Below are 16,294 nucleotides of genomic sequence, written 5' to 3'. Positions count from 1 at the left end.
AATATATAAAATGGGATGTATTTACAGTGTACAGCACTGCTACATACGTTGCAAAGATATTCAACATTCTTAGTTGACAGTGAAGAAGCTTGTGAACATTAGATGATTTTAAAGAATTATTTTCCTGCAGCTACAACATGTAGATTCAATTCTCTATCATGGCTGCCTATTAAAAATTGCTCAAGCAAGCACAGCCAATTTAAGAATCTAGAAGGAAGTTCATAACCCTTTCAGTTAAGTTTCACTTTGTATCACTCAGAAACATACGGTAAGGCTCATTACCGGACCTATCGTCAATAGTGTTTCTCCTATCAGGAGGATTCCCAAGGATACCAATGACAATGTCCCACAAAGAATTTAGAGCATTTAATCACAGAGCAAAGTCGGCAAATATAAAAATATATCTGACAGGATCAATACAAAATATGCTTAAATACAAACCAAAGAGGAAACAGTCAGCTGTCATTGTGAAACAGAATCAGATGAAGCATCAGGAGTTTTCCAATATAAACATGATAACATTATTTAAAGCACAAGTCAACACCATGACTAGAATTAAATGATCAGTAACACATCAAGCAGCTGACAAGTAAATGGATTATTATAACATTCATTTATGTATGCTGTCATTGTATTTTTACATGTTTTTTTCTCCAACTGTCATCTTTCAAGATGAATAAATAGTGCAAATTAGCTCTCAGTGTGCTGCATTTACTGTATCTATACATAATCTGTACACATGTGCACACCTCAGAGTTGGAGTTTAAGGGCAAGACTTCAAGACTACTTCCAAGGGGCACGGAGAAGCAACTATTGTAAAGCATATATAGAACAACTTTATTACTCTCATTTATGTTGTTTCATAGAGGTTTTTATTATAATGTATCTTGTAGCTTTTTTCAGGCTTTTGAAATTATGCCACATCAGATAGGCACATTCCAGGTTTAGGCTTTTTTAAACTTCAACTTTAACATGAAAATCAGTCATTATCTACTCATCCCCATGCTGATGGAAAGCGTTCTCCTAAGAAGACTCAAGTAGATGGGGACTTGCTTTAAAAAAACAAAGCCCAGAGACCCTGAATTGATTTGAAAAGACCCTTTTAAACCCTTTCAGTCGAAATCTGTTGATGCTAAGCTAAAATTGTTAGCACGCACCCTGTTAATGGTGTAAATAATTTTTTTTCAAATTAATTCTGGATCTCAGATCTTCAGGAGACTTGGATCACGCCTGACACAGGCTGTATGGAGCCATTTGGGTTTTTTTGTGTTGTTTGTTTACGTTTTAAAGCAAGTCCCAGTCTACTTTAGTTGTTAAGGAGAATGCTGCAACACTGTTTTGCTGTGAAGCTCTAGAAATGTTTTGTGGACTATAAAACAGCAACTGAACTGTTCCTTCAAGTACCAGCCCTTAGTTGCACTTCTCCATTTTATGGATCAAATATGGCATCACCCATGTCTCTGTCTTTCATATTTGTTTAACTTTTAAATGCATTCAATATGGTTGTTTAACACCTTAAAATAAACTTGACTTAATGTCCCAGACTCATAAGAGTCTGTATTCTTATTTACAGGTGGAGTGGCAGACTTGCATCCAGGGTTACTGTATATGATTTGTTTATTCATTTATTGCTCTGTCCTACGTCCCTACTGACATGAAAGACTCTTCACTGGAGAGAATCTGTTCAAGGATCTCATCGATTACATTACACTCGTAGTTCACTTGGTTCAGGTCCAGTGCAGGCACACGGTTTATGAGAAGGCGGCCGATGTTGTACCGAAGCTCCTTCAAACTGTGGGCAAAAAGAGAAACACAAGGCGTAAAATAACAGAAAAAACATTTACAATGTTGTTCTGCTGTTCCATTCATACATGGCTTTGTCAATTAGTGGTAATTCATACAACATGAAAGACAAGAAATGTTCAAACAATCCAACCTTCTGAATGTATCTGAGCTTGAATCTGTGCCAGAGGCTGATGCTGTTCCTCCCGACTCCTCTTGATTTGTTTGAGCAGAAGAATCAGTGGCTCTGTGTGCCTCTTGTGCTTTCTCTCTCTCCTGCTGCAGGCTCAGCCTGAGCTCTTCACACCGGGATGCCAGGTTTGCCCTTTCCTCCTCCAGACTGTCCAACTGGTGGCGCAGCAAACAATGAACCCCAGGAGAAAAGAAAATGAATAAAAGAGGAAGGGCGAGCAGGTCAACATCAATAAAACAGGTTGACAAAAACCTACATGGTCTAGCAAACAAAGTGTATAGAGAAAGAACAAATGCAAAAGACAATGATCATATATAACTGTGGCATCTTACATAACTCCTTTTTTATAGTTACCTTTATTTTACATGAAGTGCAAAGGAGGAATGTGCAACAACAGCTCAGAAAAGCTAGGAAGTGGACTAACAAGCGTTTAACACAGAGCTGCAATTAATGATCATTCTCAATGTCTATTAATCTATTGTTTTCTACATTAATTGATTTGTTGAATGCCCTGTTTTATCCTCAACCCAAAGTTATTCAGTTTGCTGTCATAGAGGAGAAAAGAAACTAGAAGATATTCACATTTAAGAAGCTGGAATCAGAGAATCTACTTTTTTTCCTTAAATGACTCAAACAGATTAATCAAGTATCACATAGTTGGCAAATATTTAATAGTTCACAACTAATCGATTACTCATTTCAGTTAAATGTTCCCGAAGGTCAAGAATCAAACTTCACACTCAAGCTTTCATGCAGCATTTCCCTGCTGTATTCATTATCTGATAGAATAAAGGAAATATCATGCATTACAAGATAAGTCTGTTGGTTTTCCATTTTGTCTGAAAACTATGGCAAACACATCAGTGAGCCACATTGTTTTACTTTGTGACAAGCTCCTTCATTACAGCCAACATGGGTACTGTAGTTTATTTGGAGTCAATCCCATATACACTGTCTCACTACCATAAATACTTAGAAACATAATGACTGTTTATCTGCAATAGAGAAAGTTTGTGAACTGGATGTGGCAGCCTTATTGTTTCTGTACTGTGAAAACAGAGGCTTAAAAAAAAGACGATGAACAACGGGCAAAAACCAACCACCTACCACAGCCCTTTTTCTCTGTTTTCTCTTTCATGTAGTAGTAATCTAAAATTATTTGTACCTTTCAACTGCATGGATAGCCCAGTTTTATGCAAGGGCCATCATTCGTTATGTGTTGAAAACTTGTACGCTGAAGTAAACATGTATGTAACGCTGTGATCCTAACCTCTCACTGAAGTTACACAGTGCAGAAACAAGAGATAGGGTGGCAGAGTGGCTGAGACAGAGACACCATTCACCCTATTATGTGACACTATACCATCAACATGATTTTGAAGTTATTTTAAAGGAAACAAGTTACATAATGGTGCTTTAAATACTTCTTTAAGAAAAATACAGTAGAAGAAGTATTGCCAGTCTTCTACCTTGAGCGCATAATACAGCTGGAACACTGACCTGTGAGCGCATTTCATCCCTCTCCTTGTTCCTCTGATCCAGTTCCCGTATCAGACGGTCAACTTGTAGTGTGATCTCGTCAATGTCCTTTTCCATCTCTTGCGCAGGACAGGGTTTGATCTCAGCAGTTGCCAGTAAAGATTCTTTGTCCTTAATCAGTTCATTGACTTTCTGTTTGGCCTTCTCGAACAGACTTTTGTAGTCCTTCCCTCCCTCCGTTTCCTCTGTCTGGCTGGCCTGATGAGAGCACTCCTTCTTGACCTGAGTCAGCTCTTGTAGTCTGCTCTGAGCGTCTTGCAGTTGGCAGGTAAGTGCTCGGACCTGCTCTTTAAAGTCGTCTCTTTCCAGAGCTGTAGCCTCCATGAGATCTAAGAGCTGGTTTTGCTGTTCCTGTACTTCTATCATATTGGGGTAGTGAAGTGGAGAGTCTCTCCTGTCACTGACATCTGCAGAAGAAGGTCCAGCATCGTCCTCGCGACGAAGATGATCTGTCTCTCCTTTCAGCAAAGTCTGCTTTCCTTGATTCTCATCGCGAGTGTCGCTCTGCCCTGCTATCTCCTCCCCTTGAGTCTGATTTAGGTCTTCCTCCTCCTTCTTCACTTTGGCTAGATCTGTCTGGGTGGTGATGCTGGCCACCTCTGCAGGTGGTGCTGGGGGGGACGGACTGGTTCCCACAGCTGTCACCGACACTGCAGAGCCCGTACCTGCGGCGTTCGTCTCTGAGGGGTCATCCAGAGCAGCATCATCACTGCACTCCAACAACATGCCGACCTCACTTTGCTCCTTCTCTGCCTTCACTTTAGTCAAATCAAAGCCTGGCTTTTTTGGCTTGGGGGTACTGTCAGTCTCCAAGATGAAAATATCATCATCAGTATCATCACCGTCATTATCAACAGGCACTGATGGCGAGCTCATTGGGCTCACATCCACTGATTTGGACGTACTAGGGGTGCCGAAAAGACGTCCATTAACTTTTGGTCTTTTGGGTGTTCTCTGCGGAGTAGAAGGCTGTGTTCTTTTCCCCCTGCAGTGCACACAAAGCACAGTTAATATGACTCTTAAACACATTAAAATGTATATATTTAAAGCACACTGAGACTGTTTAAACCTTCCTTTTGGTATGCTTAAGATCACAAACACAAAAACATACCTTGGGATGCTTGCTGACAGTGAGCACACATTAGAAATTACTGGAAGGCCACTGTTACTGGAGGGGCTGCAAGCTAGAAAAGAAGAAAAAAAGACATTTGTTATTCTGTCAAACGTTCTCTCTTTCTCATACACACTAAGAGCAAGTTTTCATACCAGCTTGAGAAATGGTGGAGGATTCAGCTCTTACAGCACCCCCTCTTGGTAACTGAGTGTTAACTCTGCTCCTTGGGGTAGTGGGGGTGACGGGGGAAACGGTCGGCTGTTGAGGAGAACAACAAAAAGAAGACAGGTTTTTTTCATTTGTGATAATTAATATTCCTAAACCACACCCACTTCTCCAATGAGAACATTTTGTTAACACAATCATTATCATTAGTGTCAGTGTTATTCCTTTGGTATCAGATGGGAAACATACAGTTTGACGCAGCTGCCGTTTCAGGGCCTGGTTTTGCCTCTTGAGTTCAGCCAGCGACTGCTCTTCTTTGCGCTTCAGTTCCTCCGCTTCCTATAAAAACAATCCCCAAGTGCTATTAATCACATTTTAACATTTATGGAATCAAAAATCACTAATATCAGAAACTACTTAATACAAATCACAAGGAGGTAACAGAAGGCAGAAAAGTGGCAGACGATTTACAGCAGACGATGTGTCCTTACCCTTTGTCTTTGCATCTCTTTATTCTTTTTTTCTTCCCGCTCCCTGTTAAAAAATAAATCACTTTTTTATTAGTTATTATCATTTCTAATGCCCAGTTAACCTGTTAAAACGTTTAAAACAAAGATGTGCTATTCTTATCGAGTCTAATTATTCAATTCAATTTTGGGCAAATGTTGTGGCAGTGTTTTTCACTGAAGCAGGACTCACTGTAGTTTGTAGGTCTTGCGGTATGAAGGCTGCTCATCATCTGAGTCCTCGGGCTCCTCTTCTACCCCGCAGCTCCTGGGAGGGCAAATTAGAGAATTAGCACATTGAAAACATAAGTAAACATCCACTGAGTCCGAGCTATGTTTGGGTTAGACTGCCACTAGAATACCATTGCCAGCTCAGTACTTTACTATCACTGTATAACTCTTTGGTATGGGAACCTTTTCATGAATCATGCCCCTTGGAGAACACTACACACTATAACAGACAGACAGAGTCACAGCTGATCACAGTAGATCCACCTTTTCTAGGCGACGTCTTGTGTATGAAATGGCTGTATCCTCACAATGCTGTGTTATCATTTACTATTAAAATCTGGTCATGGGTCACCTCATCCTGTCCTTGGGGGAGAAGAAGGTAGCACAGGCCTTACGGGCAAAGTAACAAACCGTAATAACTGTGTATATATTGAGGAAGTGGATCAGCTGATTGACTGCAATGCAATGTTTTGTTTACTTTCTTGATTTTTTACGTTTTTTTTATTGCAGTGGCGGCCAGGCCAAAACATTATCAGCAGAAATATTACTCCTGGTGTTGCACAGGTGCTCCTAGCTCAAGTAATTTAGTCGCAGTGTCACCAAAGATAGGCCCAAAATTTAACTAAATTGCTGATTACAGAACAGTTACAAATGTATGTGCAGATCTAGAAATTATTCTACAGAAGAGCAGATTTGTATATAGGAAAATCTTGTAATTGTTTATTTGATCACATCCAGGGTTCCTACACTTTTCAAGACTCAAGTTTTAGCAGTTTTTAAGCATTTTCAAGTTTTTCCAGCACCTTAGGATGTAATACAATGCATTTTGCTGTGAACCTGCATTTTTAGTTATAAAATAAAGTATCCTGTATCATAAATAGATATCTAGCATTTGTTGGGCGCAACCTAAAACTCAGTTTTGATCAGTTTTCTATCACTAGCTGATCCAGAAAGGGAGAGCAGCGTGAGCCCGGGCCAGTCTGTTGTTTGCTTTTATTAGCGTTCCTTTTTCTACAAATGTAACAGTTCAGCCGGGTAGGGATTTTCATGAAAGTAATGCAGTTACAATTTCAAGCATTTTCAAGGACTTTACCAAAAGTCCAAGCACTTTTCAGACCTGGAATACACCACATTAAAATTCATACACTTTCAAGTATTTCCAGAACCTGTTTGAACCATGCACACCACACTGTGGTTATTGCAGCAGATTGTTGGATAATGCTCTGCTTACCTGAACTGAGGATCAGGGTTCAAAGCGCAGTACCATTTTTCTGGCAGCCTGCTGCAGTCGATCCCATCAGGGAGTTTGCGCCATTTCAAACACTTATCACACTGTGCCCAGTTTTGATCTGGTCGCTTCCTGAGGACACAGAAAGAGGTAAATATCAGAGCATGTAGACAACATGGTGAGAAAAATGTAGGTGTAGAATTCATGCGGTCATTTCAAAATGTACTGACATGGTATCTTCCACTGGGAGGCAGTTGGGATTCTCTTTTATTCTCTTGTGGCGGATTTCTTTCCAGTACTCCTCCAGTTTGGTCCCCAAAGTGGTTATAGTTTTCCTGAACCAAAACATAGATAACTTAACTTTTGTGTGGAAAATCCAAACTCACAGAAATGCATTTGGAATATAATCACACCAATGTGAGCAAAACTCAGTATGGCACCAGTGCCCTTACCTGTACTTATCTGTCTGATCAAAACTCTGTTTGTTGTGGGTAGGATCCAGAAAGTTACACTCTATGACTCCAATGACCCCAACACCCATGTTGTTGGCCTGGAGAGGGCAAAGATTCATAAGAACACTGCATGATGACATTACGAAGCACTTGGAAATGTGTGTAACTTACCAAAACAACACTCACCTTGAGCTGGCAGCCCACACGTTCATACCCTTTGATGAGCCGATTCTTGTGATACATCATAACGCCATACTGGTCTTTACTTTTGGTGTTATAACCAAAAGTGATAGGAACACGTCTGGTCTGAAATAACATTAAGGAAAACTCAAGAGCATAGAGGGGTTCACATATATAATTTTTCCAAATAAACACATTTATAAACACTCAGCGTACATTTTAAACTAGAGGGAGAATTGTCAAAAAAAAAAGGCACAGCACAAGAGGACCTGTGATGAAAGGATACCAGGAAAGTGGGCTTGTAGTGGTCCTTTTGGATGAAGGCCAGACTCTTTGCAATGAGCTGAGATTTCACCTTTTGACCACGTATGACGACCTGCATCCGAGGCTTCAGGTAGAGAATACTGCAATACGCCTGCAGTCATTAAAGACACAGGAAGTTAAAAAAAGAATTTGGTGTCGTGACTGTGTGTGGATGTAGCATATAAATGATATGATTAGGAAATGTTGAAACATGTATTACTGTTCCTCACCCGCAGTGAGTAAACACTCTCAGGAGTGTGTGACGTCACCCCTGGATGTGGAGATTTGTCGTTCATTGCCTCGTAGATGTCAGATGGAATTCGGATATCATAACGGTCACTCGTAAAATCAAACTCTGTTGTATCGGTAGATGTTCTATTGCAAAAAGGGAAAACAGAAAATCAAATCTTGTTGTTCCAGGAAGAAGTAAACATCTTTGTAGGTGTGGACTGAAGACAGACCTGCGGAGATTCCAGATGATGATCCGTGTGCCGGTTGTCCCTGAGGACCAGGAGGAACTGATGGCACTGATCTCTTGGAGCAGTTCTGCTTGTGTCTTGTAAGGAGAGTAGCACAGGATGTCCTGCAGACTGGCTTTGTGCTCCTCTCTTACCCTGAGTAAGCTGAAGTTAAGGACAACTTGCAACAGCACTTGGACAAATGGAAAAAAGATTGCCTGGTAGGGCCGTCATTTGGATGATGCTTTGCATTCCTCCACAATGCACAAATGCAGGCAGGAAATTTGCATGAAGGCAACCACAAACAAACATGGAGGACTTTAAAAGGTGAATCAGAACAGGGTAATTATAAACAGGAGAAGGCCGCCAACCAGCCAACACATGATTGTTTAAAAATGGCAATCAATCAGGACGACATATACATTTACACTTCATTTATTTAGATGACGCAATATGTCTTACCGCAGTAGGTAAAGGATATACTGGTTTCTTTCTCCCTTCTCAAAGCAGACGATAGGTACGATTATTTGCTTAGCATCAATCTCCTCTAGGTAAGTCTGAGAGAGCATCCCGACACACGAGGTATTCTTTGATTTGGAGAAGACGATGGCGTCTTTGCCCAGACGCATGGATCCAGACTTGAAACCGTTGCCATAGATACCAATTGGCTCTAGACCATTTATAGCAGTCTTGTCACTGTACCCAAAGCTTGAGGGGGAAAAATGTGGTTTAGTGAGTATATGAATCGTATCATTGTTCATACATAAATAAAGCATCACATATAGAATTTGTTTTTAAAGGGTTTCAGTAGTCATTATGAGGTATGTCAGTGCAATGTAAAAATCAAGTGGATCATTAAATTCTACAACAAACAACAAATATCCACATTCAATTGTTAGCAAAATGAATATTTGTTAGTATAAGGTAACACAGCTTTGTCCATGATTTTACATGAAGTATCAAGCAGCAGTGTCCTTACCTGAGCATCTTATGCATCGTTTCATGATCCAGTCCATTTCCATTATCCATAAAGGTGAGGCATTCTTGTTCTTGAACCACAGTCTTATCAATCCAGAACTGTTTGGCACTGACATCTGGGTCATAGGCATTGTCTGAAAAATGAAAACATTTTTAAGGGCAACTTAAATTCACATGAAAATCTAAATCTCCCGCGTTTAAAGCTCTCACACTGCACTGATCTAAAACTGTACAGAGGACCGACTGATATTTTCCCAGGATTTTTGGGTGCAGTAAGATGTAAATGGTAACATAAAAAAACAGCCTTATCAGGGCAGAATGAGTTTTGCCACGCAGTTTCAGCGACTGCTTGCAAGGCATATCTCTTTGCTGTCCAACTCTGAGAGAGGTGTGTGCAGCAGAGTCAATAGATGCCTTATCTTAAAGCTGCCATGTGAAAACAATATTACTATTATTATTATTACAACAAATGTGTAAGTCACTGCAGATGGATCAATGTTTTGTTTTTGCAATGTTTATATATTGAAAAGATCCAGCTTTTATATTGAGGACTGCTGTAGTATGATTATTGGAAAGACTTTATAAATAAAAGGGGAATTTAAGTGATGAAAAAGTCGCCATGTGCAGTAATATAAATCATTGAGGATGCCATACACGGAGATGCATCGAGAAGCGCTTTGCATTCGAATCGTTGACAGCTGAATCGTAACTGAATTGAATCATGAGGCCAGTGAAGATTCACACCTCAATAGATTTACACCTCAATAGTTATCAGATAATAAACCAGATAACAGATAGCAAAGTACCAACTGAATATACCATACTTGAATTTGAACTACTGACTGACCACTGCACTCTTTTGATACAACATGTTGTGGCTGCTTTTACCTCAGCATTCAAGTGAGACATCAGCTCACTCTCCAGCTGAGGTCATCACTATTTAAAAAGCTTTCACAGACCAGTGAGAGAAGTGACTTAAGCATACATTAATAAGGGATAAGACTACAGCAAACACACCAAGGAACAAAGATCAGAGCAGCATTTTTGGTTTTGATTTAGTTCTGAAGTAGATTTTTACAAATAACAGGACAATTTATTTAGATTAAATTGGTGACAACTGAAAACACAGTATAACTAATTCCTTAAAAAATATATATACTAACAAATTGTTTCACGTTTGGAAAATCTTTTAAGTGGTAAGCTGACTGTTCTTATAACAGCATTTCATCAATGACCATACACTTTACATGTTATTATTTGAATTAGGCCATTGTAATGTTGATGCTATCAGGTAAACATGGGGTCTGGTGTTATAAGAGAAACGTTAAATTCAAATGTTTGCTGCAAGTTAATGCAAATACAATGTCTGTTTTCAGTTTCAGTTTTGTTTTACAGTGCTGCCTCTACCTTCATTCAGGAGTGGATGTACCACCAAGAACATTAACACCACAGGTAGATGAAATGGAAAATATATTATTAAAAAAACACAAATAAGTATAAGGTCCACAGGATAGAAGTAGACCTTTAATCATGGTAAAATAACTAGAACCACAGCTAGGACCAACAGCCATGGACTTGGAACAATTACCAATAATTAACTCCTGCCACCACTGCTTCAAAACAATTACAGAGGAAGCACTCCACAGATATCTGTCCCAGTGACTGAGAAAATGCATCCCAATTGCATTTTAACGTACTTAAACATAGCTGGATTTATTCACAAAAATAAACAGCACATCCAGAAGTCACGGAATCATTATGTAATCCAATAGTGTTAATGATGCAGATCACCCGAGGACATGGTAGTCAAATCGAAACTTAAGCAGCCTGTTTATCGTGAATATACAACCATGTGATGATGACTCACCTATGAGCTCAGCTATAGCACTGAAGGGCCAGGTGTGGCTGGTGGAATTTGTATGAAGAAACTTGGGACAGAGCTGCAAGAGGAACAAATAAAAAATGACTCAATAGTTACATATGGTTTTCAAACCTAATTTCATAACCCAGTCTATTTAAATTAAATCAAGATGTCTTTAGCCTTAAGTGCATCAACATTTTGAGGCCACAAACATTTTTAATGGTGAAGATACATAGTTAGGCTATTAGTCACCAACAGCTGCATGTGCCTTACACAGGCAGAGGATTTATGATTTCCTCTCAAGTACTTTTCTATGAATAAAGACATGTGTCATTGTTCAAAAACAGAATGAGCATTGTGGGATCTACCAAAAAACTAAACATCTTCTCAAAGGTTTACACTTTAGAATAATAATCATGTCATTTTTTTCTTATACAGTGTTGTGCTGTCACTAATTGAACTAAAACTAAAATAACAATCACTGTATCTCATAGACCTAAAGTGTAATAATTAATGCATTATGTGGTCTTCTTATTTTTGCTTTTATTTGACATTTCATGGTAAAGAGAGACGGGAAATGTGGGGGGAAAGAGAATGAGAGTGGGATGACATGCAACAAAAGGTTCCCTGTCAGACGATGCCCCCGACAAAATTATACTCTGAATGCTGAATACACACAAGCTCATGTCTTGTGTTGTCTGGACAGAGAAACAGTGAAATCTTTTTGTTTTCACAAATGTTGTTGTTGTTGACACTTATGTGATGTGGTGTCGAGACTTTTTGTCCCACAGTGTAATAACCAATGGAAATAGAGGACACAAACATGAAAAAGTAGAACATTTTGCAGAAAAGTTAAATTATATATTTGTTTTGTTGCAGTTAGTGTTTTCAAAATGCAGTTTGATTTAAGTTTGTTGGCACATGTCAAGACATTTTTTTTCTTAAATATAAACTGCAAAAATAGTACAGTTACAGTCATTTTCTACTCGGGCTCCTGCAGATGGTGTGGGAATTAAATAGTTTTGAATTCAGAAATCATTACTTGGTAGAGAACGCATCAGAATGTGAGAGGAGGGGAGATTGTCCTTCACCTAAGGTGTGGAGGTTTGTTAGTATTAGAACAGGTCAGGAAGTCACATGAGGGGCGGTTCTCCTCGCCTGAGGTGTTAACAGGACGGTAGATAGGATGACATTTGCTGTCCACTAAAACATCAAAGATCTGATTCATCTCACTGAGGCTAAAATTCTTCAGAGAATTAGCAACTCTCTACTTCAACAAGGAGAATTTCCCTTACAATGGAAAGTCAGGTGAGGTGTCGTAGTCCACAAAAATATCTGGCACCTTACAGCAAAACAGCATTGCAGCATTTCCCTAAACAACTGAAGTAGATTGTGTATAAAAACAACCTACACAAAAATAACAACAAACCAAAAACATAAAACGGTCCCATAAAGCTAGTCCAGGAGCAGACTGGGATCTCGGGGCACATGGAGACTTGGATTACCCCCGATTAACTTTATGGAGCCATTTCATCCTTTTACTCATTCGTTCTTTCACCTTTTTTCAGTTGTTCAGGAGAATGCTGTAACGCTGTTCGGCTATAAAGCTCCTGAAGTGGATGACAAAACATCCAACTTTCTATCGGCACGAGGGTAAGAAGATAATGTCGTGGCAACTGAAAACCCGTCGCTTGTCTAGTGCAGATAAGAGTTGGTCAAACAACAAGTTTGACACAATATTTATTTTCTAGAAGTTGTTCTTTTCATGCTTGCAAGCAAGAGTCACACATCAGCAGCACATAGATGTTGACTGAAGAGAGGCAGTCTTTCTTCAGCTTTTATAGTAGTAGAAATCCAATATGCACAATTGTAGAGGTCACAAGGTTACATCTGGACCACTTAGAATAACACTCCCATTATCTCCACTGGTTAACATAAATTTAACATACACGTACATCCCATAGTTTATATTTCATATATCAACCATTCTCAGAACACATATTTCCAGGAGAGGTTACACAGAAAGGTTACAAAATACTCCTCAGGATGACTGATGTGATAGAGGCTTTTCAACCCTCTATCACATACACTCTGAAACCATAAAACTGTCACATGACATAAACCATGGGAGGCCCATAGACACAATGTTTTCACTCCTAACACATCTTCCTAACTTGTTAAGTTTCATATGCAAGAATAAGATATCAGAATAACAAACATTTGGGAATTTCCCTCACAATAATGAGAGTTTTAATTTTAAGCTAAACTTATCCTTTAAGTGGAGTAACAAGAGTGACATCAGTAGTTAACTAGCAAACCAGAGGCTAACGTTGGCCTTAATAAACCCCATGATTTGAAGTGATTCACAGGCAGACAGTGCTGCTATGAGCGGTGATAGATTTGAAAGAAATGATAATAAACACTAAAGCCCACCACACTCCAACCACAACCAAACCTGTATGACTAATGAAACAGTTGAGACGATAGAGTGCTTCACTTATCTCGGCAATGAACTGAGCTTTAAACAACACACCACTGACACCCACAGATGCTGCCAAAAAAGACTCTCTGCTACCTGTTAACTCAAAGCACCCTGCGTCTGTTGCTGCTCCACAAAAGGATAACTTCATTAACTCTCCTCTATAGTTCTTCACCATGATAAAGGAATTCAATCAGAATCACACACAACGCCTACGAAGTAATGCGCCTTCCCACCCTCAACTTCTCACACCTCAACAGCAAAGCGTGGAGAAGCGTCATCCTGTCTATCCTACCGACTCTTCTGCCCCAAAAAACTTTAACTCACCATGTGTTTTTCGCCTTCCACTATTGTGTTGTTGTAGTTACTGTCTTGAAAAAAATCACTGCAACGGTCAGCCCTCCTGACCGAGACTTCAGTGAACTTTCCCCCAAAAAACAGCATCCCTCCCCGCGACTGACAGTATCAGACAGCGTCCTGTTTACTGATGCCGATTATGTAAACATGTACTTTGGAGCCAAACACGTAACTTTGTCACTCTCCAGGAGGATGTATGATGGGTCAGGATCTAAATCACAATACATTACAACAGCATCCATATGATTATAAACAGTCAGCGGGTACATGTTTAGATTAACAGGAGGACACTGGGTGATACATGTTGAAAAAACCACAGACGTCATCATCATGACGGTTTTTGACTTGTTCTCTCTGATGATGTATCAAGAAATACAATTGTCACTGTTACCCTCTTCTTCCAAGGAAAATCTGATAGTTTCACAACATTTGTTAAGTGAAATATTTAAGAAACAAGCACCATTTGAAAATACATTTTTATATGATATTTCTTTAGAACATATAAGCACAGTGTTGGTCAATGTATTAAAGGGGCACCATTTAGTGTTGAAGAATAAATTCAATATCTATATGAGGTAATAATACAAACTCAGAAATACTTTTTTCCCCACAACTGAATAAAAAAGCTGTTCTCAAAGGAAAATAAGGTCCCAGAACACAGTTTGAAGCTAGAAAGGTGGCAGGGTCCGCCACATATAAACAAACTACAACAATATGAAACTGTGTTATCCTTTAGGGTCAGTTTGTTGACTCAGTTTATGACTTCATTGTAACACATAGTGCACCTTTAATCCCCACTGAATGATTAGATTTACTTCAAAAAACATTGACCAAGAGAATTATTGTCAATAAAGGTATACAGTGTATATCTATACGTGTAATCTATACACATAAAAATATATGTATAAATGTACTGTATTTATGTATTTACCCAGAAACATTTGAAATGTGCTTCTTTAGAGGTTCACACAGATGTAGCTTCACATCTCAAGTCAAGTTATGATAATACGCAGGAGAAGTGAATGTATCGTGCCGTTTAAGGAGCTCCGTCATCACCTCCCACACCTCATTGGACTGTTTACAAACACATAATAACACACTGCCATGTGTCGTGGAGTAAACACGAATGTGAAGGAAGAGCAGAGCGGCTCACAGGCTCTCCTCTCCGCAGCCGGAGGATGAGTGGTGCAGCCCGGTACTCACTTCCTAGCTAACGCAGCAGAGGAGACCACAGACCTCCGCAGACTCGCTACCAGCATGCCATTTCAAACAGCACGCGTCCGATATATTTAACCACGTTAGTCGACTTTATCCGTGCATTGACTGTTCACGTCACAGTATAAACATGTCACAAAACAGATGAGGAAACTGGACTCACCGTGCTGAGCGGGACACCGCGGTCTGCTTGCGCGGCCATCTTGGCGCAAATACGGATGACGGTAGGGAGGATGTGAGGTCACGTGGGCGAAGGGAAACCGAAACTGTTGCGGGAAATAGATGATTATGCAACTCTTTAGCATAAAAGTGACCCCCCTTTAACAAAGTATTGGCTTCACTGATTATTTTTTACTCTACCATATGTAAAAAATGTAACTAAATAAAGTAAGTTAACTGTCCAGTGCAACTTCCTGTCTGCTCATCTTTTCTCTTTACATTGTTTGCTCAGTTTTCCTATGAATATCACTGATATGGACTATAGATATTTGTTGTTGTTATTACAATAATGTCATAGTAATATTATCTATTTTTGTTTTTAAGCTGCTAGTAAATGTTGAGTTAACATGGCTCCCGGTTCTACATTTTCCAAAATAAAAGCACACATTTTCTGTGGTAATAACTATTTTCACACAATGTTGTCAAAAGCAATGTGATACCTTTAATCTTTTCTTATATTGTGAGGAGTCACACCAGAAGCTCGTCCTCTTAGCCTTTCTTCATTACAATAGTCATCTGTCTAACACTAAGTTGTGATCTTTTTTACCCAGTAAGCCAAGTATTCAATTAACCTTTTGCCTTGAAACAGTCGTGTGCCAATGCAAATCAGCTCAGACAGTCTTGTGAGTAGGGTCTTCCCAGACACTCTCCCTCTCCTTCAGAGGGACAGGAAGAGTAAGTACATAAAATTAACTCAGAGCCATTAAAAAGCTTTTACAGCTTTGTGAAAATGATGCAGTTTCAGCTACAATAAACAACCAAGTATATTTTTTCCCTGATCTGATCTCTTGCAAAACTAGATTAACACATACATTTTTACTTAATGTGTTGTAGAGTAATATAGCCTTTATAAGTAGTTATTGACAATAATTTCTGTGAAGAAATAATGATAGATGGATGAAATGTGTGTTATTCTGCACCAGTTGATTGAATGAGCACCTATCAGTGGAATCAAGATTGATGCATAGACTGATACACAAAGCGAGAATTAGTGAATATAAGGAGAACATTTTGTGCTGCATTTTTTCATGGGC

General features: G+C 39.3%; 1 protein-coding gene across 2 annotated transcripts; it reads right to left on the bottom strand.

Annotated features, from left to right (window-relative positions):
* Nucleotides 1-351: 351 nt before the first annotated feature.
* morc3a (MORC family CW-type zinc finger 3a) lies at nucleotides 352-15,267 on the bottom strand. Of its 2 annotated transcripts, XM_084362894.1 has the most exons (19): nucleotides 15,205-15,267; nucleotides 10,997-11,069; nucleotides 9,131-9,263; nucleotides 8,633-8,859; nucleotides 8,155-8,311; nucleotides 7,924-8,068; nucleotides 7,677-7,805; nucleotides 7,397-7,516; nucleotides 7,211-7,308; nucleotides 6,989-7,093; nucleotides 6,762-6,890; nucleotides 5,493-5,567; nucleotides 5,285-5,327; nucleotides 5,043-5,132; nucleotides 4,781-4,886; nucleotides 4,626-4,698; nucleotides 3,476-4,499; nucleotides 1,937-2,130; nucleotides 352-1,792 (listed from the first exon to the last, which is right to left on the bottom strand). In XM_084362894.1, exons 1-19 carry the CDS (start codon nucleotides 15,241-15,243, stop codon nucleotides 1,639-1,641), a joined length of 3,114 nt encoding a protein of 1,037 aa, XP_084219020.1. In that variant the 5' UTR covers nucleotides 15,244-15,267; the 3' UTR covers nucleotides 352-1,638. The 2 variants fall into 2 exon arrangements, with proteins under 2 accessions (XP_084219020.1, XP_084219021.1); XM_084362895.1 differs by lacking the exon at nucleotides 10,997-11,069 and having other exon boundaries at nucleotides 15,205-15,231.
* Nucleotides 15,268-16,294: the final 1,027 nt, after the last annotated feature.

The sequence above is a fragment of the Pagrus pagrus genome (assembly GCF_965226575.1).
Source record: "Pagrus pagrus genome assembly, chromosome: 9".
NCBI lineage: Eukaryota > Metazoa > Chordata > Actinopteri > Spariformes > Sparidae > Pagrus > Pagrus pagrus.
The sequence above is the reverse complement of the archived record's forward strand: the minus strand, read 5'-3'. Positions and strand labels throughout refer to the sequence as shown.

Coding starts and splice junctions, on each gene's coding strand:
- morc3a (XM_084362894.1), bottom strand. CDS start 15,243: ATGGCCGCGCAAGCAGACCGCGGTGTCCCGCTCAGCACG. Junction 11,070..15,204: donor GCGGTGTCCCGCTCAGCACG/GTGAGTCCAGTT, acceptor TTCCTCTTGCAG/CTCTGTCCCAAGTTTCTTCA. Junction 5,133..5,284: donor AAGAGATGCAAAGACAAAGG/GTAAGGACACAT, acceptor TTGTTTTTATAG/GAAGCGGAGGAACTGAAGCG.